Genomic DNA, 27,001 nt, shown 5'->3' with positions numbered 1-27,001 from the left:
TACACCTACTATGCCAGGCACTGCCACAGTAACCACAGGTGAGGGCCCCTGGCCTAAGAAGATCTATAATAAATAATAAGTGGTATTTATTTAATAGTAATATCATCATTTTGTAGCATAAGATAGTAGGTGAATCCATTTAGGAATATTTGGAAGAAAATGTTTTTGGAATGAAGGTACAATAGAGTGACAATTTCCAAAGCAGGTGTATTACTTTGCTAGGGCTGATGAAACAAATTACCATTGTGTGCGGCTGAAACAACAGAAATTAATTTTCTGACAATGATAGTCTAGAAATTCAAGATCAAGGTGTTGGCACATTGTTTTTTTCCTGCTTGGCCTGTAGATGGCTGTCTTGTCTCTGTGTCTTCACATGCTCTCTGCTGTGTCCTAATCTCTTTTTATGAGGATTCGGATTAGATTAGGAGCCACCCTACTGAAGGCATTTTAACTTAATTACCTACTTAAAGACACCATGTCCTAATATACCCTAATTCCAAACAGAATGTCACATTCTGAGGTAATGAGGGTGAGGACTTCAGCAGATGAATTTCGGGAGGGACACAATTCAGCCCATAACAGTAGGATATACTAAGTATTAGGACTTATATTAATAGTCATTCCTTAAAAAGCTAAAACTTTGGCATATATCTGCAAAGAAGTAAAAAGCTAACCTTTTCAAACAATATGGCTTCTCTCTCACTTACCAACTTTACATTTCCCTGTATGGCCCCAGAAGATGACTGGTTAGCCAGAGACGGGTAAGATTCCTCAAGGGAGGAACAACCAAAGACAGGCACAGTCGCAGGGGGACCATCAGGTGAGAAATTGGGTATCAACAGAGGTGAGGCTCAGAACCTCATCCCCCTGCTTTGAGAGAAATCTTCTGCATCCGTGGATGTTTTGCTGCCCTTGTCTAGCTTGGATTAATACTTAGTCCATAGGCACACACCTGATCATCTACATTTGCCCTCTTACAGCACTAAACTATGTTTTCTACCTTTATCTTGCATCTACCTACCACTTCAGCATTTTATTAAAAATAAAAATAATAATAATAATAAAGGGAGAAATGTGGGATCAACATATAAATCAAGTATAAAAATCAAACGAATATTCATATTTGACCTGATTGTTTATAGTTCATAATGCGTGATCAAAACCGAAAGTTTCTGTGATGAATGCCCTTGTACTGTTCACCATGTAAGAATTTATTCACTATGTAAGAATTCATTCACCATGTAAGAACTTGTTCGTTATGCTTCAGAAGATTGGAGACAGACGAGAATTAGGCTTGAGATGGATTAATGATTGTACATTGAGCATTGACCCCCCTATACTGAATTTTATTATTGTTAACAACCATTTGATCAATAAATATGAGAGATGCCCTCTCAAAAAAAAAAAAAAAGCTAAAACTTCAACTTCATTAATGTGTAATAAATGGATTCATAGTTTAATATGTCATAGTTGAAATGAACATACCTTTGGGATATATGCTCAGAATTGTTCCTGTTAGAGGGACATAATTAAAGAAGTTTGGAGACCACTAACCTAAGGCCTCAGGCTACAGCAGACAGCAGGGAATAGTTAGCAAAGACAGAATGCACTTGAGTGTTGACACTGAGCAGGTATCATCAGATCCCATCTGAAACTAAAGTGAGGTGGCACAGGGCCTCCCCAGCACCTCCCCAGGCAGCCCTCTGGAAACCATGCCCTTTCTGTCCCCTCTCTGTCCATGAGGAGTCAGGCTGCTCCATGAGCCGGGTCCCAGCGTGGGGAAGACACGGGGCACAGCCATGTAGTGCGAGTGGCAAATACATCTTTGCTGTTGTCAACGACCAAGACCCTAGAGAAGAGTCATCTGGTTCTGCAACTAACCCATGCTGTCTGATGTTGTGTTATTATTTTCATATAAACAGAACTGATAAATTATTTAATAACTACTATACAGCATGGAAATCAATCAGCCAGTAAGAAGAAATGCCAGCTGGAGGCCCCTGCTGTGCCGTGAGTTGCCTCTCAGTGGCTGGATCTTAGGGCTGGGGTTCCAGGGAAGGGGCCGGGGTAGCCAGGACCGGGAGGAAGAGGGGCTCAGAGCAACATCATTACCAGATGGTATTTCAGCCCCACTGTGCCCATGCTTCCCAGCTGACAGCAGACCTAAGTACAGATAGCTCTCAGCTAATTTTGTTAGCTTGTATCTCAGCATAGGACTCTCACTTTACGTATGTGCTGGCCACAAGTTTCTCTTCTTTCCCATTACAACATTACACTCCTCAGGCTTGAGTGTTTCAGCTTGTCATCTGTCATCACCGTCATCACACTATCATTACTATGATTGACTTACCATGACTCCACAGCGGATCTCAGTAACACACTCCTAGGCACAGGCAAAGGAAGAAAACCTCCAACACCCACAGGATTGGACTGAGATGGAGGAGGGCTTCAGACCATCAACAACACTGTGAGACCAGACTGTGGTTGTCAGAGTTATCTGTTGAGGTGACATGATTATGATTATAGGTGCACACTTGCTAAATAAAGGCAGCAGCAGCACCTATCACTATTTCTATAGAGTCTGTATTTAAGAGATTTCACTCAAAGAAGAAAGCATACAACATCTGCCAACCTATGGCTAACCCCCACAGTGGAAAAAACCCAAGATTCACTCCACTGACTTACTGCACAGAAACTGAACATTATTCTAAAATATGGCTGGATATCAGAGATTTATGAGCAGCTATGAGTCAGTGTGTTCATACGCCAGTACTTCTGATGGACATTCATTCTTGGCAGATTAGGGGTGCTAGAAATGGCAGCTAGTGAACTGTCAAATGCCATAGTGACTTTAAATTCCTTAGCCTTACAGAGTGTAAACCAATTGGGCAGAATACCATACCCTATCATTGAGGTCTGCCAAGCACTTCAATATCACTGATCACAGAGAATTCAAATCCTCCTATTTATTGATAATTAGTTTTTAAAAACTCTCCATGGAGACCATAGCTTAGTCAACTTTGCAGCTTCAGCTCTAGCTCATGGGCTGATGCAAGAGTGCTCAATGCATTGTGTTGAATAGGTGAACAAACAGATCTGAAAATAAACCAATTTATCCATTTCTAGGGCAGACTCCACATGCCATATGCCACGATCATTTAGCGAATGTTCTTTGATAGCTGAAATTGGAGTGTGGTACCCAAATGCATATAAGTTAAAGTCATATACAATTTTTTAAAATTCACATTTACATGTTTTCTGTTGATTTATACACATGCCAGTGATTTTCAGTTATAATGTAACTTAAAGTCTCTGCCTTCCCAACGCACTATCCCAGAAGCCATTCAGGACACTCATTTGAATTAGAAAGTTCCTAAAAAGCTGTGGAGCAATTTATAAAAGATGTTCCAAACCCCGCAGTCTTCCATTGCAGATGTTCACTCAGAACCTGTTCGCTCTTGTTTTGCCCATAATCCTAACACACTTAGCTAGTGGTCAACTCTTCCCGGGGGATGGAAAGTGGGTTTTAGCAACCGGGTTTTGGAGAGGTAAGAAGTGACAACTTGACTTCCATGGCGTGGTAAAACCAGAAAAAGCAACCCCCAAAGTCAGAGGTCTTAGCCTTAGAGTACATGCAAACAGGTGCACATACCCCAGTCTTCCTTGGAAATCACTGTCCCGAAGGCTTGTGCAATTACTAATTTTCATAAAGACCCCTGTATACAAATCACATCACTCAGGTTAAGACAGACAGGAATTATGCAGCATTTTACAAAACAGTTCATCCAAAATGTTTTTTTTAATGTTGCTTAAAGAAAAAAAAATCTCATTTATATGGAAAACTTACCTCCCCAAAGAAGGGTCTCTGTCGGGGCTAAAATTCCCTAATTCTGAATCCCCAGGGGGAGTGTAATCAATATCCCCCACCTCCCATCCTGTTCAGAAATCACTGTACGATTTGTTACGAGGAATCCGAGCCCATTTTAACGTTCCAATTAATCCACGCAGTACAAACTTGAGGGAGGGACCAGGACGACTCTCCCCCTCCGGGACCGGGTTTTGCGGATTGTTTTAGCTACTGCAGTCCCGGGAGCTGCAGGGCTCCTCCGGCGGGTTCCCGCGGAGACCATCTCCCTGACCCCGGAGGAGGAACTAAGCCCGAGCGCCGCCCGCCGCCGCGCAGGTCCCGAGGCCGAGGCCCACGCCGAGCCGGGCGGGGGCGGGGCCCTGGAGAGGGCGGGGCCGGAGCGGAGGCGGGGCCTGAGTGCGCTTGCGCAGTGCGCTCTACTCCGGGCGGCCCAGGCAACGCGCCGGAGGGAAGATGGAAGACTTTCAGGCTGCAGAGGAGGTAACCGCCGGGTCGGCGACGGGAGGGCTGCACCGCGAGAGCCCCCGGAGCGGGTGCGCGGCCGCAGCCCAGGGTGTATGTAGGCAGTCGGGCTGCGTCCGAGCGAGGTCGGCGGCCGTAACCGGCGCAGGCTGGCGGCGCCCCCCCGGCCCGGCCTCCTTGGGGCGTTGTCACCCTACCCGGGGGGCGGCGCATGGAAGGGCCCCCAGCGCGGCGGCGCGCATTCATCTTTCCTCCGGGAGGGACCCCGCAGCCCGGGACGTCTTCCCCCTGCGGCCAGGCTGGGGGCACCGCGCCGCGCCTCCCGGTACCCGCTCAATGCCGGCCTGACCCCTGGCCCCGGATCCCGCCGCCCCGCACCCTGGAGAAGGTGCAGCACGTCTAGGAGTGGCGAAGACTGCCTCGTCTGCTGATATTTTAACTCTAGTCTCCAGAGTGACAGATACGCGTTTCACGCACTTATGGTGACATCTCAAGTCCCTTCAGGCTGCCTGCAAAATGCAGAAGTGCACAATAGGAGGACCTGCCTTTGTCTTCCGGCCCACACCTTGATCTACAGGGCGGTGCTCACGCGCAGTGGCCAGCGTCACTTAAATTTCATTTCAGTTTGAGATGTCAGTAAATAGCTCGTATTTGTTGGAAAAAGTTAATCTCATTGCTTCAGTGAAGCAGTAGGTAAAGCACACAATTCTTTGCCAAGCAGAAGACATGTATTCGGATAGTGTGCTGTTAAGATGGCTTGCCTTCAAGTTATCAAGCATTCAGGGAATATAGCTGATGGATGCTGCTATTACAGAAGAATAGTTCCGATTTATTTCTTGCTAAATACTTTTTGTTAAAATTCAAGTAAAAAGTATTATTCAGCCATGGAAACCACCTCCCGGTGGTTATAAATAAAATTTATGAATTTTACAAGGATATTTCAACAGTTTTGAAATTTAGTTTAAGCAAGTTTTTTGAGGGAAAAAAAACTAAGGCTTAACTACTGATCCTAGAGTTTCAGTTTTTATCTAATTTCCTAACTAGCATAAGTTTTCTGTGACAATGTCACCCTCAGTGTTTAAAGGCTGGTAGCAATCAAGTGAATAATATAGAGAAGATGTGGTTCAGGAGCACCTAGCACCTGAAAAGCTTTTCCCTGTTAACTTTTTACTAATACAATATTGGAAAAGCTTATATTATAGGAATATTGAGTAAAACTTTAAAAAAGGAAATGGCAATGTAAGAGAAAACTCTTAATACTGCCATTCTGATTCTGACTCTAACCAGTGAGGTGGCTAAGTGACTTCATTATTCCAGATTGCAACTGCATGTCTGTGAAATGAAGGGTCTGAACTTAATCGTCTGTTCTACACCAGGGAAAGCCAGGGAGGGTGAGATCATGACTATCTTCCTTCTAGTAGGCAGGCCTTAGGTATTTACTAATCCATGCCAGTGCTGACAGCCTCTGAACGAAGCCATTTCTGCATAGCCTCTAATCGTGTAGCTAGCTGGACCTTTATAACTCTCAACTTATTTTCATCTTTTCTGTAGAAGTTGAAACTGCCCAGTGGGTTCTGTACAACTGCTCTACTTTCCACTAAGTCCACCGAAATGCCCCACAATTTCTTACACATTTTAACCACCTGGAAAGTCATACAGGGATTTTCCTGTATGGTTTAGGATAATTGGAAGTCCCTAGGTAGGATCCTTCAAACTCCAAGAAATAATTTAATCTCTAAGATACTAAAAATTTTCATTAACTTGGTGTGCTGGCTTTGTCTCCAAGTATGACTTCTGAGTACAGCAAGTGAGAGGGTTTCAGGCAGGCAGCTTTTGGTCCTCCAGGAAAGCAGGAGTACTGCTGAGAAAGGGCCAGAGGGCCCAGCACCCTGGCACATAGGAAAACACTGCCAAAGCGGGGCTCTCAGCCTTTATTCCAGTAAGGTGCATACTGAGGGCCCAGGGCTGCCCTCTGGAAGCTATGTTGAGTGCTAAGTACTGTTCCCAGACCTCAGAATCTTGTACCCATTCCAGTGTACCGTATGTGAAAAGAAAGCCATTTGGGAACTCTGGCACTAAATGATGCTGGCAGACCACCCCCAGCTCATCCTGACACTGGTGAAGACCAGGTGTGCTGGCCACTGGTTGTGTGGCCTTGAAGTAGGTCAGCATTGAGAAAGAAAAATAATTATCAGGAGATAGCTGAATCATTGTAAATTTTACCACTAATGGTGGTACTCAAAAAAGAGAAAAAACCCAAAACACATTGTTTCAAGCTGCCTGATCAGTTTACTTCAGGGAAAGTATCAGTTAATTCACACAAAAGGCAGGGAACTCACATTTGTTAATGGTCCTTGTGGCCAGTAGAAATGGAGAGCTGAAGTCTAAAGTGAAGACAGTCTTTTGGATCATAGCTGTTTAAAACAAAAACAAACCACAAAACCTTTAAATTATGTATATGTATTCTAGTTTCCTGCCTGCCATTTACCAGCTCTGTGATCCTCAGAGAGCCACTTAATGTTTCTGAGTGTCTGATATTTTCCTGGGAGAAATGAGCAGTCTGGTTAGAGTATTTCTAAGGTCTTCATTCTAAATAATTTGTGCATTACCTAAATTTGCACTGATCAGTGCAGCAGAAATGTATGTTTTCAATCAAACTTAACTAATTTTCTTCCTTATAGACTGCTTTTGTTGTTGATGAAGTGAGCAACATTGTGAAAGAGGTAAGAGGAGAAATGCTTGCTTTATAAATGTTTAATGCTTATATGAGTGAAAATAGTGTTTTAAATACTGTCTTGGAATTGTTTCAGCTGAACTGTGTTAGCATTTCAAATAACAGTTTTTACTTAAGAGAAAAGAATTACTCCCATATTATGTAATCAGATAGGAAATTTTGCATACTAGATTATTGTTACTAAGGCTTGATTCTATAACCTTTTAGCATAAATGACTCACGGTATACAAATGTTTCCAGTGTTTAATGAAGAAAGAATGAATATATAAAATACTGAACAACTTCTAGTTACCCAAGACCTGGTAATCTATTTGAGACTTACTTGTTTCTTTATTTCTCTTACATTCCTAAGTTACCCACTTTATCATTATTGACCCATGATACCTCCCTTGGATGATGAGAATGGGAGACAAAGTATTTGTCCTCCATTTATTCAGAAAGTACGTATCGATCGGGCATACAGGGGACTGATGCTCCAGGAGTTTACAGCACAGGGGAAGGCAGACATTTCTCAGATAACCACACTGGAAAATGTAAACTTGGATTCCTTGTGTGATAACTGCTGTGAGAAGTGGTGCTGTGAGAGACTGACCTGCCTAGTGAGTTCTGAGCTAGAATCTGGAGAATGAGGAGTAGCAAACTCAGTAAAAACAGGAGCAGACCTGCCAGGCAGTGGACAATATGTGCAAAGGCCCTGCGGTAGGAGCGTGATGGTGTGTTTGAGGGGGCAGACAAGGCTGTAGTAGTGCAGGGAGGTGGGAGAGCCTGGAGAGGAATGAGGCAGAAAGGTTCTCCTAGTCAGCTTCCCCTCCTGTGTGAACAGAGCACAGTCATGCCTTTGGCCAAAAGAAAGTCAACAGATGATCTAAATTTAATAGGACCGTTTGAGGTTATATAGGCAATTTGGAGTTGATTCTAATGCAAATTACCAAGTAATGCCAGAGTGATAAAAGAAGGATACCTATTTTTGTGATCAAAAAGCAAAATGATTTTGTTCTACCATACACATCATTCAACATCAGGCATGATTTTCTAGTTGCTTTGCAGGATCTGTAATAGTTTGCTTTTCATTGCTTTTCTAAATTCAGTGTTTTTATGGAACATGGAGTGGGGAGGTGCAGGAAAGTGGCTGAATTACACTAGCACTGTGAGCAGTGGAGCTGTTTGGTTGAAGTCTTCTTTGGCCTCACTTGTTTTCTGTATTGTCTTTGACTGGTTACCAGGCAGCGAGTTGAATGGAGACTGTCCCAGACTCCATGGAAGCATGAAGTATTGTGGTGTTAACTTTCACATGATCACTGACCTCTAACAGCCTTTTTGTCTCTGGCAGTAGGTTAATTCTGCCCTTGAGTTATTTTAACTATTGGGTAGTAGTAAGTTTGGATGAGCCCAGAACTGTGTGAGAGGGTTTGTTCTTCCTAAAAAATAGAGAATTCTGAAGTGTGTATGGAGGGCATGTGTTCCCAGACTTAGAGGTTTAGCTTGAGTGAAGCCCCCACTTCTTTGACCAGTGGTCTCTTTAAACCAGGAGCTCCTTATCCCTCCAGCCCCATTTTATGACCTGAGCTTGGCAGGGAGGGCAGGATGCCAGATGATGTGTGTTTAGCATGATTGCCTGCTGAGAGTCAGGATAAATAGTAATCCTATATGTAGAAGTCATGGTGTGACTGTAGGTAGCTCTTTGTTCTTCAAAAGGAAGGTAACCAGGCTCACACCCAGGTAGTAGACCCCAGTGTCTCCCGTGTGCACACCTCGGTCGGTCCTGGGACTGTTTTTCCCTGCAAGTCTGAGGACAGAATTTGGTCATCGTTGACTGTTTTTATTTTAGGTCCAAAATGGCATAAAAATTCAGTTTTCTGATTTCTAGCAGAGCAGGTTAGAGAAGGGATAGAGAATAAAGCTGTGCAGAAGCAAGCACATTGGCATTAGCATAAAGGCCCCCAGAATCATAAAGTAGGAATATCCTAACTATAAACTGGAGCAAGAATAGGGGCAGGAAGCCATGCGTATTCCCGTGTGCATCCTTACCAGAGTCCAGCACAGAAGGCAAGGAGTTCCATAATACAGAACAAAGTTCATCATAAACGTAAAGTAAGTTTTGGAATGTATGGGGCTAGCCTTTCATTATCCAAAAAATGTACCTATGTGGTAACATTGCCAGAAAATGCTGGATGAAGGAAAGTACTTTGGAAAACACAATTATTTGGATAGGTTTGAATATTGTCAGCTGTAAAACCAGTAAACATTCCTACCACTATACTTAAGGAATAGGCAAAGAGACATATTTTCTAGTCTCAGGAGGAAAGAAATGTGGGTTATGTCCAGTAGTAATTGCAGCAGTGAACACTAGATTCAATCAAAATGTAAAAATCTGACAGACCATAGCTAATATGGAAATATAAAACTTAAATGAAATATAACACTGTTAAGCAAAAGGTACACTTAAAAAGGAGTTTTCATGGTTACAAAGAGCTTACGTTTTATGTGTATTGTATTTCAGCAGTTCTTCTGGTGATAAACTTCAGTGCTAGCTGCAGAGTTTCTGGGTGTCATAACAGTGACCTCTGTGCTTTGTCTTCTAGGCGATAGAAAGTGCAATTGGGGGCAACGCCTACCAACATAGCAAAGTGAATCAGTGGACCACAAATGTAGTGGAACAAACTTTAAGCCAACTCACGAAACTGGGAAAACCATTTAAATACATTGGTAATGGCTTTTTGCTTCTCACATAATATGGGTGGTGGTTCTGATCAGAGAGGGCGTATCTGGTGTCAGAAGAGAGTAAGGGTGGCAATGTGGCACCCCCCTGCAAAGAGAGTTGCTGGTAGGTAGGCCTAGGTCACTTGTGAGGTGCACATGACCACCCACTTCGCCTGTCTGGCTGCTGGAACAGTCGCAGGACCCCGCGGCGTGATCAGCAGCCTCTGGAGTGAGTGCGGTGGAGGAAAGGGAGGTGTGTCAGTGTCGCAGGGCCAGGCAGTCTGCCCGGGTAACTTTCATCACGAACATCAGCCACAGTCTGCACAAACAGGCCCGAAGTGAAAGGAAAGCTGTGTTGCCAAGGAGATTTCTCTGATAAAAGTTTGTTTTAATTCAAGTGACCTGTGTAATCATGCAGAAGAATGGCGCGGGCTTACACACAGCCAGTTCTTGCTTCTGGGACAGCTCGACTGACGGTATGGTTCTCATGCACTACCCGAGGGCTCTGGGCACCCCCGGCTTGGCAGTGCCCTGGCCGGGCCGGGACCTTGGTCACTCACAGCACTGCTGTGGATGTTTCGTGTCTCTGAATTCATGTTTATTAGAGTCACTTTCTGAAACATCTTACAGAAAGAGATTTGCCTTTTTATTTGTGGACCATTAAGAGGTCAGAACTTGAGTGTTTTGGTCTTACTGTAAGAAATCAGAATTTCAGGTGCCCATTTTCTCGAATTGCCTCCCTGCCCACAGGGAGCTGCACCGTGCGGTGGGAGAACAAGACCATGTACTGCATTGTCAGCACCTTCGGACTGTCCATCTGACGTCCATCCGCCTGGGACCGTCGTCCTCCTGCTGGACTGCTCATCCATCTTCTAACCACCAGCTGTGCATTCAGGGAACACTTTTCTCTTCAGTGTGTTTTTTGCGGCAGGCTACAAGTAGGAAAAAACGAGACGGCTGCACTGTTGTATGAACTGCGCCCCCTAAGTCAGAGGTGCGCACCTCCACTTGTCTTAACTCGGAATAGCTCTTTTCAAAGGTGCTCAAAACTGAAATTCACGAGTGTGAAACTTTCTCTACTCTCTGAAATGATTCAAATACGCTGATTTTCCATACTTTGACTTTGTACTTTGATTAGAGTAATAAATTATTCCGACCTAAAGTTTGTGTTTTTCTCCACAGTCTCATATCACAAATGAATTCTTCATATTTGGTTAGTAGATTCTCAGAATCTGTTAAACTGAAAACCAGCCAACAGAAAGAAAGGCTGCAGGCCTGCTGCGGTCCTCTCCGGTACAGGGCCTTGCCGAGTCTGCCCCGTGACCAGGACCCTGACAGCTGTGCTCTTTTCTGGGTCGATCCTCACCCTGGTATCAGTCTTCATTCTCAAGTTCCCCCTGTACAGGGTGGCAAGCGGGCAAGCTGACGTCTGGTCTTTTAACCAGAGCACTGTAACACACTTGGCCCAAATCTGCAGCACTACCACTTCCACACTCATGTTCTTTTTCAGTAGTTATCACCAAAAATAAGTTTGGTATGTAGGGCTTACAACATGCCTTCACATTCATTCATTTTGGGTCCACAACAATTAGACCATTATTTAAAAACCAGAAAACATGTCTGGAGATCATCTGAAGGAAAGCCACATCCAGGGAAGTGGGGAGGTGGGCCTCAAACCCCAATCTGTGACCTCATCTTCAGTTGCTCATCCACAGGCCACATTAACATCATAATAAAGATGCACTGCTGTGTCAGCTTGCTGAAAAGAAAAAAGGCCCTGCTCTTGTCCCTAAAGCACTCGCGTCTGAATGGTCAATTTAACACATGCAAAGAGCAAACAACATACACAAGGACTGAATATTAAATATTTATTAATGTTTACCAGCAGAGTAGTCTGAGAAAGCCATTCCCAAAGTGTAAGCTTCATGTGAATATTCACTTTTATTGGTTTCAAAGCTCATTCTGTGACCAGGTGTGACTGCTTACTGACACAGTTCCAAGATCTAATACATAGTTCTCTTTCCTTTGGAGCTTAAAGTTTAGAGTTATTTTATTTTACAAACATTTATAGTCTTTTTGTAAAAAGGCAGTTTCCAACAGCAGAAAATCCTGCATTTAGTGTATGGATTATAGTTACCAGAATACCTAAAACACTTCAAATCAAGATAACCAGGGTAACAAGATGTCACAGACTAAAGCAACTTCTCTTGGGCCTGGGGAAAGATCTGTATCTTTTTTTTCAAAAGTCTATAATTTCTAAGGCAACTGGTTTTTAAAACCCTCAAAATATATAAGTATACTTCAGTGCTTTAAGTCTAGTTTTGATGTCCCTTTTAATTATCCTTTCTATAAGCTGCTCTTTTTCCCTGTGAAAAGGACTCCAGGATACAAGTTACCACATTATGACCCATTTAACATAACTACTTTCAGTAAATAGTTCACAAAATCCTTAGTTTGGTGATACCCTTCTTGCAACCTGCCCAGTTAATAGGCTGCATTTACACACAGTATCTAAGCTCTTAACTGCAACCTGATTATGTACAGGAACAATCTTACAAACCTTTAATATATTTTATATGTCCCCTTCTCTAGCCTTTCAAATGGAGCTTAAGAGAGAGAAAACTGCATCACTTCACTGCTGTAATGATTTAATGATAAATCAAGCAGACCTCCTACCCACAAGGATAATGAAGCTCTCCCTGGGGAGGCTGAAATGGTTTACTATGGTCATCTTCCAGGTCCCCTAGATGGGACCAGTATAAAAAATTATCCCAAAGATGACTTTATTCAAGCTGTTACCATGGAAGAAATAAAGTTAGCTCTTTGAATTTTAAGTTTGCAAAACTGATAACAAGAAAAAAAATTTTTCTTACTACTGTCTAAAGTTTCTGGCAGACTTTAGTGCTTCAACCTAATACTTACGAACACATAGGAAATAACATGCTAACTGCTATACACCGTAAGCAAATTTTTACATAGATTATGTAGTATGTTCATATATATGATACACCAGAGAAGAGAAATGGGGAAAACGGTTGTCATGCCTTTTCAGTAAGTACTTCCTTTTGTAATTTGTTTCAAACTTAAGTTACAAAAAGTAAATAGTCCTATGTTTTTCATTTCACTGACATCATCAAGGATCAAGATATGAAGATGTCATCAGTTTATAATTTATACTATAGGACAATGACAAGTTTTAAAAAGTTCTAATGTGAGGCTAAATGCCTCAAATATTTTATATTTACTGATAAATAACATTCCAAATTATGGACAATTATTTTATAATGATTAAAACTTATAAACTATCACAAACTAGAATACCTTAACACAAGTAGGTTTGTCAATTTACATAAAATTATAGTTAGTCTTAATAGAAGTATATTTGGTGACAAAAATTCTTTCAATACCTCTGAGTACACAATCAAAAAAAGTAATCACACCATTGAAAATGTATAAAAACCATGTAAATTAGAGTCATCTTTGCAATACGGTTGTTTTAAACATATTTACAAGGTTTTAAAAACAAATATAAATGGAATCCATATTAAAGGTACATTATCATTAGTTTAAATTAAAAAGAAAGATATGAAATCATAATGAACAGTCTCTCATGAATCTCTATAAAATCCCAGTTCTACCTAACGTGGAATGTAATATTTAGCTATGAATGGTAATTTGAGAGTTAATGCATAGATGAAGAAAACGTAAGTACTGTCTGCAGAGCCCAACAATCACATCCTCTCCCTGTGTTTGCCAGGAAGTGCGATCATCACTATGGTAACAGCCAAGAGTCACTACCATGCATATGCCAGGAAAAACCAGGGAGGTATCCACTGGCCTTCTGTCCTTAGTCTCAGACAAAGAGAACCTGGGAGCTCTCCAGGGTCGTCTAGGATTCCACAGACTCAGCAGCTCCAGACTTTTCCTTTCCACCTTAGACACTGAGGGCAGGTAATGATCGCCAAAGGTTACCTTCTCCCTGAGAGGTTCTTCCATAAGCCATCTAAAATGTTTTAGTCTCTCATCTAGTTTCCAAGTGTGAAACTGAAAAGCTTTCTGACAATAAAGAATCTCTAGTGTTGTATCAATAAATTGTTAAGCTTTTATTTATAAAAAAAAAAAAAAAGCTCTGTGAGGTGTCATCTTTAACAGAAGCCACTGCTTACTGCAGCTGCCATGGATACTCTCTTCCCCACCCCAACCACAGGGACATCTGTTCACACTCTAGTCTGTAGTGCCATGTGTACACACAGGCCCTTGGAAAACAACGGCAGCGACCCCTCCCCACTGGCACTTCTCAGTTACGTCACCCTCTCCTCGTGTGCCGCCTCAGCCTCCCTCCGAACTCCACCACAGCTAGTGGCTAGCACTGCTGCAGGGGTAGTGAGGGGCCAGCTCCTGCCCACCCACCGCTTCCCTAATGGGCATTTCACAACAACCAGGAGGGGTCACTTAGAGAATTGGCTATCTAGAGTTAGGCTACTCAGTGGGAAGGACTGCCACAAAATCAGGCTTCCCTTGGAGCTAAAAGGCCCACACCACGGTGGGCAGGGAGGAAGAAGAAAGCAGAGGAGGGTCCACATGCTGTGGGCCTTGCTCAGAAGGGCTGTCCGTGAATTTGGAATAAGTAAACTACTTTTTAAAATTCACAATTCTACTAAAAACCGGAGTAATTTCCTCCTCACCACGAAAACAAGCTACTTCTCATCTGGAATCTTGAAAGGGGATTTTGTCTGTTTGAACTTTTTATCACCATCTCTCTTCCCAAATAACTGTAGCCACTCTAACAATAAATTTGGCCCATTGTTTAAATTTGTCCTCAGTTTTGGTTTTCCTTTCAAAAATATGTAAACAAATAAGGACGAGGAATTCTCTGCTTATAAGACAAGTCCGAACATCGAGGCCAGGGAGGACCAGGCAGTGGCCGCTGCAGAACGCCAGGCTCCCGGGTCCTGCCAGCCCACCAGAGCTCAGTCACTCTCAGGGCCCTCCTTGTACTGGGCTCGAATGGCCTGGCCGTTCTGCAGGGGCATTTCTTCATAGTCACTCCTGTTATAAAAGAGACCTTTGATACCATTCAGCTTCTGACAGCCCTTCATTTCTTCTTCTCTTCCATGCTGACACATCATTTTAACAGGAACGCACTTCATAGCTTCACGCTCCCAATTTCTATAGCCACCTGATACCGCCCACTCCATCCCCACCCACCACAGGGCCCATCACCACAAAGAACTGTCCTTCCGGGGGCCACCACTCACTACTGGTGCTCAACAAAAAGGAACACCCTTCAAGCTAGACCTGAGTAACATGCAAACAAAACCACAGAATCACATAACACCTCCAGGTAAAAGAAATATAATACCTTGAAAATAATTTAGGATGATTAACAACCTGTTCAGAAACTGCAGAACCAGGCTAAATGCTCAGCATGGACAGCCTTGAAAAGGGACAGTCTCTTACCCATAGATCACATCATCATCAGAGTCATTCAGCATGGAGAACGCCGGGTTGTCTTTCAGCTGGGACTCTGCAAACCAACAGGAGCACGTTATGCTAGCAGCCTGGAGGCAGGATGCTGTCCTAGTAGGACAGCAGGCAGAAAGAGCTGGGTTCAAACCCCAGCTTCCACCATTTATTATCTATGTGCCCTGAACAAATCATTGTCTATGGGAGTGTGTTTTCCTAGCTACAAGCCAGGGGCAGCCTCGGGTCTTGGCAGGCTGCTGGGAAGACTGAGGGGCAGCAGCGAGAGGACAGAGCAGGCCCTGGGAGGAGCCCTCAGGAGAGAGCTGCCTTCCAAACAGGGAACAAGGTGCAAACACCGGAGACCAAGGCCCGCCTGCCCTGCTCCCTCCTGCCGCTGGGCCTGCAGCAAGCGGGCCACTTAAGTTTCTTCCTCTGTAAATGTGAGTAACTGTACTTTCATTATAAAGGTGCTGTGAAGCTCAAATGAGACACTTTTCACGAGGCTGCTTTGAGGATTCATACAGTGTAAGTCCAGTGAGGGTCCTGAAATGCTAACATGCAGGCCCAGGTTCCCAGTTCTCACCCTCTTCACTCCCTGCTGGAGAGGGCTGTTTGGGAGCTGTGTTTGGTGGTGGGAGGAAGGTGCATTTTGACTTTCTTCTGAATGGTCATGGCACTATATTAATGAACAGATTTAATTTCATAAGGGTGATGGGCATAATGCCTGTGCTAGGGCCCACTGACAATAAAACCTTCCATCTTGTGCTATAAGGACACACATGCTGTTTTCTAATGAAAACTCAAAGCTCACTATCTAAACTTACCTTGTCTTCCTCTGCTAAAGAGAAGGCGCTGTGAATTATGGCACCCAGCACTACTGGGAAGCCCAGAAAGTGGGTCCTGGACTTCAGTTGAAGCTATCAGGCCAGCAACCCGGGCCCCAGGGTGGCTTACCATACAGGGCGTTCTTCGATGGAGAATACACGAAGGCCAAAGTGTAGAGGTAAAAGTTCAACAAGCCATAGAAAGATAAGAATTCAGCAGGTGATACTGGTCAAGGGAATAAGCAGTCCCAGCACACTACGTACTTGGCTGTGTCAGTCAGCATCTTCACCCCTTCCCACCACTAGTCCTTTCTACCACTGACCACCAACTAGTACCTCGGGCTCCGTGACCCAGCTGTTAAGGCGCTGGAGGTGAGCCCCCAGCCGGAAGCTACAGCCACGTTCAGAGGCCGCCTGTAGGAGGTGCACCCGCTCTCCTATCCACGGAGACCTCTGGAGGCGGGAGGACCTGACGTGACCAAGTCACACGGAGGGCCACAGGCACCTGGGTGAATCAAGCAGGACATGAAGAACTGGAAATGGCTGTCAAACCCGTCATTCTTAACTGGTTTACAGACCCCCTTTGAGAATCTTTTTTTCCTGGATTACAGACCCCTTTGAGAGTATGATGAAAGCTTAGTGTGAAATTCAGTCACACAATTTTGAAAAACTGTGCACTAATTGTAAGGATGTAAGAGGCACCAAGGAAAGAACCCAAAATGTAAAAGATTAACCCCAAAGCATTCCGACGGATGCTGCCGCTGATAGAGGAGTGGAAAACACACACTGACCCTCTCATGCACTGAGAGGAGCTTGCTGCCCCGCCGGGCCTGGTCCACGGCCTCAGACATGGGGCACTAGGAGGAGGTCCACTGTCCTTCGAGCCCTTCCCAGAGACACAGGCTTCAACTGCCCCAGTTAGCACAACCCTGTGGACGATGCTGAACACAAGTAACCAGCTAACGAGGACACGTCGGGTGATGGTGAGAGCACCACCTGGAGAGAGGGCCCTCTAATCAGGCTGCAGCACCCTCCTCAGCACCGAAATGGGCAGCCCCAGACTGACACCAGGCTGGGGCTCAGGACGGAGACTGGATTCCTTTAGTGCCCACCCCACGGGGCATGGGTGGAGTAGGGAGCAGTGGCTGCAGACGCTTGAATCCCTTGGCGCCTGGCCTCAGGACGCTGCTTCATCCACCGATGGGGACACTCACACTGGGTGCAGGCAGGCCAGGCCGCCGGGTGCCGTGGTGCCGGGACCTGCCCCTTCTTCACACGCACAGACCTGAACGCTAACCCCTCCACACGGAGCATCCCTGAAGCCTGCAACTCCCATTAAAAGGATATAATTCTGGTAGTGAGTTGACAGTTCAGCCACGAAATTGTCTTGTAACACCTGTGCTCCGAACCTCAAATAAAGGATGACAATGCTGGGAGAAAGGGGAGAAAGTGTAAAAGTACTTGAAGAAAAGGCACGTGCTCTGTAACTGGTTACAGCCACCCTGCTAATACCTGCAGTCTATTTTCCATGATTTCTGCATGGAGACCATACATGTATGCACACACAACCCTGCCATGGGGCTTTTTGTCTCAGATCCCGGAGGGCCAGCTTCTGGGACAGAATCAGCTGCCTGACATGGACCAGGTGGGCCTCGAATCAGGAGCTCTGATACAGCCCCTCGGCGTGTCCTCCTTCCCTTCTCCCATGGCCTAAGATCATGTTTTCAGGACCAACTCCCACACTAGATCACCAACCACCCTGAGGGAAGCCCACTTCTAGTCCCACTGCCCCTCCTGAGGCACGGGGACTTACGGTGAGGGGGAATATGCCTCTGTTCAGACACCTGCCTGTGACACCCGTGGTAAGAGAGGGTCTGCTAACACGGAGCCCTCGGCCCCCAGCTGGCCCTCGCTGCCAGCTCCTCTCCCCAGGGTCCATCTCCATGTGCAGCCAGTGATTGCCCATAAAAATATAATCAGACCCCTTCCCCTCATGGCTCAAATCCCTCCGAAGGGCTCCCATCATAAAACAAAGCCCAGACTCCTCCACAGTGGCCTGCAGGCCAGCCTGACCTCTCCGGAAGCCACCCTCCCTCACATCCTCACATCCTCACCTCCAATGACAATGCTGTCCCTCCTACTCCCCAAGCCACATGCCCTCCCTGCTGTTTGCCTGACCAGCCCTGTATATTTTTAGGGCTCCTTCTTCAGCCCCAAGGCCAAATGGCACCTCCTCAGAGAGATGGTCCCTGCCCACCCCAAATAAGGAGGCCATGTCCCACCTCCCATTGTCATATGTCTGTTTTAGTTTCACTGAAGGGCTGATGCCATTTATTTACTTATTTATCACCATCTTCCTCCACTGGAATATAAAAGCCATGACACGGAGGGAGCCCCCTCCCTGTTTACCAGGTGGGCTGGCAGTGACTATCTGTTAGGTAAGGACCGAACCCCAGTGAAACACATGCAGAAAGATGACAGAAGCCTACAGCCCCTAAGGCAGGCCACACAGAGGCGCTACAAGGGGACAATAGCTCCCGACTGCGGACTGGGGAGCAGGGGCAGGGGGAACGCGGGAGGGCCCTGAGGAGGTGTGCATTAGAAGTGGGGCGTGCGCACCAGCACTGGAAGGAGGGGCTCAGCAACACACCATTTTCAGGTGCATTAGAAACATTTCAAAGTCCCTGCTGAGTCCACAGACGATGAGCAGTGCCGGGCACTCCTGCAGAGGTGGAGAACAAAGCTGGACACTGGCCTGGAAAACCAGCCTCTCAGAATCCCTGTATGACTCACACCAAGGAAAAGGGCTGACAGCCATTTATTTGCCATCCAAACAACCAAGAAAGAAATGCAAACAACTCAAGTTCTTTTCTCTGTGGGTTTTGATTTCAGGTGAAAGAGACAAACTATGAACAACCAAACAACGATCTGGAATTCATTCAGAGAAACAACTTCCTGGGCGCGCTCAGCAACATCCCCACCAGGCACCTTGGCAGCCCTGGGCCCTAGCCTGCGCCCGCAGAGGCCTTCAGGCCCAGCCTCCCTCGCTGCGCAGCCCTCCTGCCCCATGGGGTCACAAGCATGTGTGGGTCAGCATATCTGTGGTCTGAATTTCAACAAAAGCAACTCCTGCTGAGAGTCCTGCCCTTGGAGCATCAAAAGGATCCCAGGTGCCAAGGGCACTGCAAGGCACTCCAGTCATGTTTGACTGTGGCTGCCACACCTACATAGCAAATGTCAGAGCAGGTAATGAGCCAGCACTGGGATGTGTGCTTTAGTTCATGCTCTTCGTTCCCCTGGCTATTTACACCAAAACATGTGACCTCGGCCACCGTGCACACTGGGAAGAGGCACTCTAACCTAATGAATGGATATGGCTAAAAGTACCCCCATATTAACTCTGCAAGAGGGGAAAAAAGATGTTCATGATAGTAAAATAAAAATTCACAGCATTGCTTCTTTCAAGAAATAAAGTCTTCTTACCTAATCACGAGCACTACAAAAGTCAATGCAGTCAAAAATTTTAACCTGAGATCTGAAAAAGAAATAAATATTCCCATTAAATCACCTTGAGGGTAAATTCCACTCCCATTTCAGAGATCTTAAAAATAAAGTAAAAAATAAAGCAAAACTTCCTGAATCAAACCCCTCTTCCCTCTGGACTTGACACATGTTCATACCTGAAGCTGCTTCTCCTTTGCAGAGCCCAGGACAGTTCCTAGCAAGGCCATGGCCATTACCACTTGGTTGTGACAGACTGGGTTAACTTTGGACCCCATGAGATCAGGTGACGTGTCCTGACACAAACTAGAAAACCCCCTTGGCTGGCTCCTCTGCAAGGTGTGATTCTGAAAGGATCCAGGCAGGTTCCACGCCACAGGGGCACCCAGGGCCCCAGCTGGCCTCCCAGCACAGGCCCCCCTCCAGTGCTGGCCCAAGGCACTGTCCAAATGGCCCGGAGCAACCCACTCAGCCCTGCATGGCTCCTCCAGGCCCAGGGTGCTGGTCCCCAGCCTGAGGGAATGGAGCGAGCCCCGGTCTTCCCTGCCCAGGCCAGGCCACTTGCTTGGCGGGCTCCAGCCACTCCTCCCGCCATGTGAAGTCCACTCCTGCCCCACCCTGCCCCGGGTGTCTGTGAAGGGGAGCTCACCTACGTAAGGCATGTGGCGGAGCTCGGAGCAGGCCCGCACTATCAGGAACAGGAGGTACAAGATGTACACAGCTGCCACCACCATGAAGAAAACCTTTATCCCCTAGAACGGAACAGGGTGGAAGGCTAAGGACGAGCAGGCCTCAGAGCTGCGTGTCCTTCCAGCACCAGCCTCAGCAGGAACAGCAGCCTTCCAAACAGGACACAGAACCCCGAAGGCCGCTCCCCTGCCCAGAACAAGAGCTCTCCCAGCACTCCCTCTCTGCCTCCCCGGGCCCAACCTCCCGCGCTCTCCATGGCACAGGCAGCTCCCCCGGGACACCGACCCCAGCCCCTGCCTATCAGATAAGCAGGAACACAGACTCCTCTGGTGATGGTAAGGCCCCGAGCCCAGGCCTGGCCGGGGCAGGAGCCCAGGAATGGCAGGGCTGTCCCGTGTCCTCCCCCTCCAGCTGGAAGGGCCCGGCCCACCCTGCTCATGAATGGTGGCATGTGTCAAAGAGGACCCGGGACTGGACCCCGAGAAAGCCTCAGGGAGGTCTCGGCCTTTCTGGACCTTGTTGTCCTTATCTGGGAACTGAGGGGACTGACCTAGACCCTCTAGAAGGCACTGTACAATTCCCAAGTTTAATCACAGGAAAAACAAGCGGACTTTCCTCTGAGGTGAGAAGCCAGGACACGGAAGGCATGTGACAGCCAGGCTCCACAGGGGGACAGGCGTGCCTGCCCCACCCCTCCCAGCCCTTCTCTCTCTTGCACAGCCAGGATGCCCCTGTGGCCAAAGGACGGAGCACTGACCGCTGGCCACGGAGCCGGGAGCCAGCTCTTGCCTCGTTGGGACCTGTGCTTTCCTCAGGGTAGAATAAAAGGTCTTCACTACCTCCGCCAGGGTCCCTAGCCTGCCTCAGCTTCCTGCAAGTCTCTGACTTCAGTGTTGCCTTTAGGAACAGACAGAAGCCGTGGGGGCTGAGACGCTTCCTGTCCCACACGGCTGGCTTCCCACCACCTGACTGAGAAGGGACAGGCGGCCACAGCCAGGGTGACGGCTGCCTGGCCCGAGCCCCCAGAGCTGGCCCTGCCCAAGTGCCGCCAGCTCCTTGTCTCAAGCCGGTTCTCCACAGCGCTGAGGGAGGGGCCCATCGTTACCCCCATTTTGCAGATGAAAATGAAAGGACGTGGGCGGGAGCAGACCGGCACTAGCTCAGGCCTGCAGAGCCTGGGGCACTAGCCGGTGCCTCTGAACTCCTGCGGCAAGACCCCCCCACCTGCAGCCTCTGTTTCCTCGAGTGAAAAATGAGGGGATGGTACCGGACAAAAGCTCCCATAACAGCAGAGTGGATGAATTTCTATTATTTTATCCAAACTGGGTAATTATACTCCCCCGCCAGCCTCCCATGTGATCTGTCACCAGCTCTTCCCTGAGAAGGTGAGAGCATTTCCTCCCTCTCCCTCCCTTCAGGGCCCAACCCCAGAAGCCTCCTGAGGAGGCCCTGTGTGCACACAAGGCCTCGAGTGCCCCAGGGCGTCCAGACGTCCTCTGGAGCTCAGCGCGACCCGCTCCTCCTGATGCGGCTCTCTTGCTCCGCACCTCTTGGCAAGGGGGTCCCCGCCCCAACCGGAACGCCCCTCGCCCTCCTCCACAGCCTAAAGCGCAACACCCCCCACCCCCCAGAAATAATTAGGGCATCAGAAGACTAGTGGGAAAGGACAAAACACAAAAACAGATGCCGCCTCCCCCTGCTTGGGCCCGCAGCCCACAGGACATGCTGGCGCCCTCAGCCCTCTGGGCTTTTCCTCTCCGCCCCGAGGTCACATGATCCATGACGGCCAAGGCCAGGAGTGCTGCTCACAGGGCACACATCCACAACTCCTCACAGAAGCAATGGGAGGCTGCGGCACTCCCCTGCCGGCAGGATTTCCGCTAAGAACCAGGCACTGCCACTGTCTCCTGTGGCACACACAGTCTCAACGCAAGGGAAACATCTTCCCAACAAATCATCACTCACGAGAGTCCCCTCTTTCTCAGAGGCCATTCCCACAAAGAACCAGATTTTACTACTTCACCAGGAACTCCGCAAAGTGACACACAGAAATGCTGGATGTCATCCAAGGACAGGACTCAACTTTGTGCCTTCGGGACTGCCCGGCACTGAGAACATGGCCCCAGGGCGGCCCCTCTGCTCCTGGGCATGCAGCCCACCCATGCAGTGCCCAGGAGCGAGCTGCGCAGGGAGGGACCTGATAAACCTGGTGAGTCAAGAGAAAGCCACGCTCAGGGCTCACTGCCATATGTGGGCCTCTGGACCCTTGTCAAAAAGTGCAGAATGTTAGGATGGTAATAGCAGAGCATCACCCAGGCACCAGGCCCTGTGCTACAAGGCTGACAGGTCCCTGAAGCCAGCCCTGTCCCTATCATTCATTCATTCACTGGACACTTAACTGCTATAGAGAATCAAACAAACAAAAATGTTTTCACTGTCATTCTATGATGTTCCTAAAATGTGATACACCCTCTGTGCCCTGGCACTTCACCCATAAACTAAGGACTGGGAGCAGCAACATAGCTTTGAAAAGTTTATTTTTCACACTACTCAAATAATTTCCCTAAATTTTCCTCCCATAAACTTTCTACTAGTCCTTCCCAAATAGCCAGTTACTAAGCTTATCAACAGCACAATTTAGGTTACACAATTCAGTATATTTTTTAAAACAGCATTAAAAAAAAAAAAGAACTTCAGGCATCATTAATAACACTTACCTGAAAATTTCCTGTGTCAACTCGATATTGGTACATTGGATCGTGTAATTCATTAACCCTAAAAATGGGATGTTAGTAAAAAATTACAAATTAATAACTAGTTTCCTTTTTATTTTATACTTTCATTTGGATTCTTTTCAAGTTATTGATATAACCTACTTGCTAACCAACAATAAAAGATTTTTAAGAAGTAATCCTAAATTTATGAGAAATCCCAAATCTCACATTGAAAACCCACACAATACTACTAACTTAACTGTCCTGGTCATCAGTATTGTGAAGTTGCTGTATCTTCACTATGAAAATCCCTTTCCTATTTTTCTTGTAATTTTAAGAGCTGTTTCCAGGCACCTTTTCAGTGGCACACATGGGCACTGGAAATAGATGAATTCACAAAGAAAGCTATAAAAGTAAACTGCAAATTTCCACCAAACTCACTCTAAATGAAACTAGGTGGCTGAGAGATGGGCAGGCAGGGAGAGGGAAGTGGAGATGTAACCTAAGTCCTATCACTGCTGTGCCAGGAAACCAGGCGTGCAGGTGCCAGAATCACATCCCTGAAATGGAACTCAGTTCTGCAGAGAATCTTAGTTGAGTGAATCAGGCTGCTACTACATCAGGCTTCAGCAGTGGCACCACTTTACAGAAGGACAAAAACACTAATAAAGATGAGCCTAGGGAGCAGGTGTAAGGATGGGAAATTTATAGCTAGAAGCTGAAGGAGAAACTCAAAACAGCTGGTGGGCAGCAGTGAGCTAGGAGCCAGCCTGAGCATCGTTCCTACAAAGGCAGTCTTCACCTCTCTGAAGAAAAAAATCTAAGTGATACAGTCTTTTTCATTTTCCATCTTAGACTAGAAGAATTGTGTATGTATATCTATACATGCCATTAAAAAAGAAAAAATGAATCCTCAGTACAAGTCACACTACCAAGTCCTAAAACACTGGGTGACAGATTCCTTTCTGGATGGTTCACAAAACTACAGTTAAGACTGGAACTGTCGACCTTTGTCAAAAACTTCCCATCATAAAAAGTTTCACACACAATAAAATTACTCACGTCTGCCATATTCCTAGTGTAACAGAAGCCAACCACAGCAGTCCAACAATTAAGAATTTAGGCAAATAGAAAGTCAAACACTTCCTTTCTCCCTAAAACACAAAAAGTAAGAAACAGAGAAATTAGGAATTCCAGCAAACCATTAACCCCTAATAGACCACACAGATACTTAAATCATTTCTACACATCATATACTCTCCTGCTGACTATGACGCTGAAGCAGTTCTCAAGGACACGTTCACCTTAAGGATTGTCAGCAGCGTTTGGAACTGCAGGACCAAGTCTGATCCCCGCGGCGGTGCAGAGGGCTCACCTGAACCCGTATCCCGTGGTACACACACAGCCAGAAGAGCAGCAAGGCGCACAGGAACACAGATTGAAAGAGGTCGTCCAGCATGCCTGGGAACCAGCTGTTCACCAGAAAGGAGAGGGGGAAGAATGGGTCTGGAAAGACAAAGCAGAAGGGCCTGATGGGAGGCAGGCTGGCCAGTACCCAGCACAGGGCAGCCCATCCCCTCGGCAGGGAAGAGAGCTCATGATTGCTGTCTCCTTGCTCAGAGCCAAAGGCAAGGCAGTGAACTAAAGGCTATTTTGTTTTTCAGAAAACCTAAAAGCCCATGAACAGATTGCTCCAGTGATCGTTACAGAGTGCTGTCTGCTCCCACCGCCCGCTCCTCCCGGCAGGCCCGGGAATCCCAATGCCGCGGCTCTGGAAGCAAACGCTTTCTGGAGCGGTGGAGAGGAACAGACGGCAGTGTTTGCCACCTGCAGCCAAGTTCCAAGTTGGCTGCGTGGGCAACCCTTCCAGGTTTTAGCTACCAAAGCATCACTTACTCACATGTGAGAGCTGCCAGCCATCTGCCGCATCCCAATGCAGCCCACTCACGCTGCACGGGGCATGCCCACCTGTTCCTTCAGGGCCCCCAGCCTCTTCTGAAGACTGGGGCGAGGCCCCCTCCAGGGTGTCTTCCAGGTCTGAGTCTTAAAGGGTAAGCTCCAGAGTAAAAATGGCACCTACCGTTGTAAAGTAGCAGCAGAGGCAACAGGATGGACATCCATTTCTGCTCGATCCCCCAGTCCCGCATGGAAAACTTCCGGAGGGAATGTGCGAACAGGCACTGCAAACCACACCAGGGCCTCAGTTACTGTCTCTGCTGGCACCCTGCTTGGTATCATGTTAAGTCTTTCCAAGTCAATAGTCTAGGTGTCAGCCACTGCCTCTGAGTTAACCCCTTGTTGAGCTGACAGAGACCACGAGCGCCAACTGAGATGAGATGGTGAATTAGAGCAAAGGGTCAGATGGTCACAAGCTGCACTGACAGGGGCAGGAGGGGGCCAGGAATGTAAGGGCAAAAATCCCTGTACAAAAGGGAAGAGCACCCTCCTTCCCACTCCTCCTGGGTAGGCTGCCTGTCAGGCTGGCTCCCACAGAGCAGCCTAGAGCACAACCACCCTCCCTGGGGCACAGGCCATACGCTCTCAGCAGTGCAACATGCACAGGCGGCACTGCTTCCAAGGAGGGCACCAGAGCTCCCAGAAGAAAAGCCGAGGGAATGAGGCTTATAACCAGTCATGGTCAGAGGATGTGTTTATTTTCAAACACCCCTTGAAGTTTCTTTTAACTTCTTTCATACCTTACACAATTTGTGGTTTTTAGGCCTAGAGTTTTTGTCTTTTGTTTTTCTGTAACTGAATATAAGCCAGTAAGTTTCTGGGCAATTTGGACTTCCTGGACTAATGGTCCATTTCTCTCAGTCTGATAGGCTTAGGCCCATTTCTCTTGTTTAAGAACATAGGGCCCTGGGTGCCAGCTCTTTGGGTCCCAGAGTGCAGCACTCCAGGCACCTGAAACAGCAAGGGTTTCTAGCTGACCAAATATAAAAGGCAGTTCTCCCCTTGGCTTCAGCAAGTTCCCTGGAGGAAGCCCTGATATGGCCTGAGACCTCCATCGCCAGCTCTCTGCATATGCTAGAGGCTGTGTCCCCACCCTCCGTCCGCACCCAGGTGCCAGGCCACCACCATTGGCACTTCTCCCACGTCTCCCACAAGCTTGTGTCCTTCTGCATATGGTTAATCTGTGAAGCACCAAGTGCCCTTGGGTGGCAGGCAGAGTGGCCACCGCTGCAAATGTTTAGATGTGTCTCTTACATGTCACACCCTCTGCATCAGCATGGGGTAAGCTAATGGACAGGACATCATCCTTCAGATGCTATGAGTCACTAAGTCAGGCACACCTCCTCTTCCTCCAATCTATAAATTCCCATCTTCACTGGGTCTCTTGGGGACTGTGCTTTAAGACTGAGCATTTCCTACAAAGTCACAGTGTGCTTGTGGGCACTGTGCCTGCATCCTGAATAAGCCAAACGCCTGCACTTCCAAACGCACTCACCTGTGGCCTTCCTCCTGAAAAAGATCAAAGACTGATACAATTTTCCAAATCTAAAAACCCTAGAACATGCTGTAGGAACACTCGAAGAAGGTATCCCAACAAGGCAGAATTCCTTCCACATAGGTTACATGGAATTTGACACTGATGGGAATTTACTTTAAAGTCAGTGATTTGTAATTTCTCTTAGACCATACAGGAGTCCTGACTAGAAGATAGCATGTCATTCTTTGTGCACAGAAACATCCTAGCAGACAGGTGGAATAGGAAGATCAGGTTGGCCCACTGGATGGAGTGTCTCTGAGTTCAGATAAATCTCCCATGCAGCTCACACTTCGATAGTCATAATTCATAAACTAACCTTGTCCTTGTTAGGATTCTGACACAGTCTGGCAGGGGGATGGTACTCACAGTGACAATGAAGGTAAGCACCACAAAGACAAATCGGAACCAAATTTCCAACTGGGAAAATGCAGGGTCATAAGTCTTCCACTAAAACGGAAAGCAGGAAAACAATTTGAAAAAAAAAAAAATCACCTAAACCAAAGTACAACCAATTATTAATAATAGTTATCTCTAAAATTGAGACTACAG

The 27,001-nt window shown here is 46.8% G+C and overlaps 3 protein-coding genes across 11 annotated transcripts in view; 1 reads left to right on the top strand and 2 right to left on the bottom strand.

The window, feature by feature from the left end:
* Positions 1-4,076, bottom strand: part of SYTL3 (synaptotagmin like 3) — a 76,390-nt gene extending 72,314 nt beyond the window's left edge. For 2 of the 4 annotated variants that reach the window (XM_073219845.1, XM_073219847.1), the window contains exons 1-2: positions 3,848-4,076; positions 2,351-2,497 (exon numbers count right to left, since the gene is read on the bottom strand). The gene's annotated coding sequence lies outside the window, so the exon portion shown is untranslated. The remainder of the gene's footprint in view (positions 1-2,350; positions 2,498-3,847) is intronic. The other 2 variants (XM_037023588.2, XM_073219848.1) reach the window with 1 other exon arrangement.
* Positions 4,077-4,242: 166 nt separating this feature from the next.
* On the top strand, positions 4,243-10,926 carry DYNLT1 (dynein light chain Tctex-type 1). Its single transcript, XM_017652959.3, has 5 exons — positions 4,243-4,348; positions 7,012-7,053; positions 9,647-9,770; positions 10,163-10,240; positions 10,515-10,926. The coding sequence occupies exons 1-5, from the start codon at positions 4,322-4,324 to the stop codon at positions 10,583-10,585; spliced, it is 342 nt and encodes a 113-aa protein (XP_017508448.1). The 5' UTR covers positions 4,243-4,321; the 3' UTR covers positions 10,586-10,926.
* A 692-nt stretch (positions 10,927-11,618) lies between these two features.
* The window catches only part of TMEM181 (transmembrane protein 181), a 72,215-nt gene continuing 56,832 nt past the window's right edge, over positions 11,619-27,001 (bottom strand). For all 6 annotated transcript variants that reach the window (XM_037023666.2, XM_037023670.2, XM_037023680.2 and 3 more), the window contains 11 exons: positions 26,819-26,899; positions 25,040-25,139; positions 24,335-24,465; positions 24,022-24,113; positions 22,963-23,020; positions 20,205-20,307; positions 19,538-19,589; positions 17,402-17,484; positions 16,185-16,274; positions 15,225-15,291; positions 11,619-14,813 (listed from right to left, as the gene is read on the bottom strand). In XM_037023666.2, the coding sequence (XP_036879561.1) occupies positions 14,735-14,813; positions 15,225-15,291; positions 16,185-16,274; positions 17,402-17,484; positions 19,538-19,589; positions 20,205-20,307; positions 22,963-23,020; positions 24,022-24,113; positions 24,335-24,465; positions 25,040-25,139; positions 26,819-26,899 (936 nt within the window). In that variant the 3' untranslated portion in view covers positions 11,619-14,734. The remainder of the gene's footprint in view (positions 14,814-15,224; positions 15,292-16,184; positions 16,275-17,401; positions 17,485-19,537; positions 19,590-20,204; positions 20,308-22,962; positions 23,021-24,021; positions 24,114-24,334; positions 24,466-25,039; positions 25,140-26,818; positions 26,900-27,001) is intronic.

This window comes from Manis javanica, chromosome 13, assembly GCF_040802235.1.
Source record: "Manis javanica isolate MJ-LG chromosome 13, MJ_LKY, whole genome shotgun sequence".
Lineage (NCBI taxonomy): Eukaryota > Metazoa > Chordata > Mammalia > Pholidota > Manidae > Manis > Manis javanica.
The sequence above is the reverse complement of the archived record's forward strand: the minus strand, read 5'-3'. Positions and strand labels throughout refer to the sequence as shown.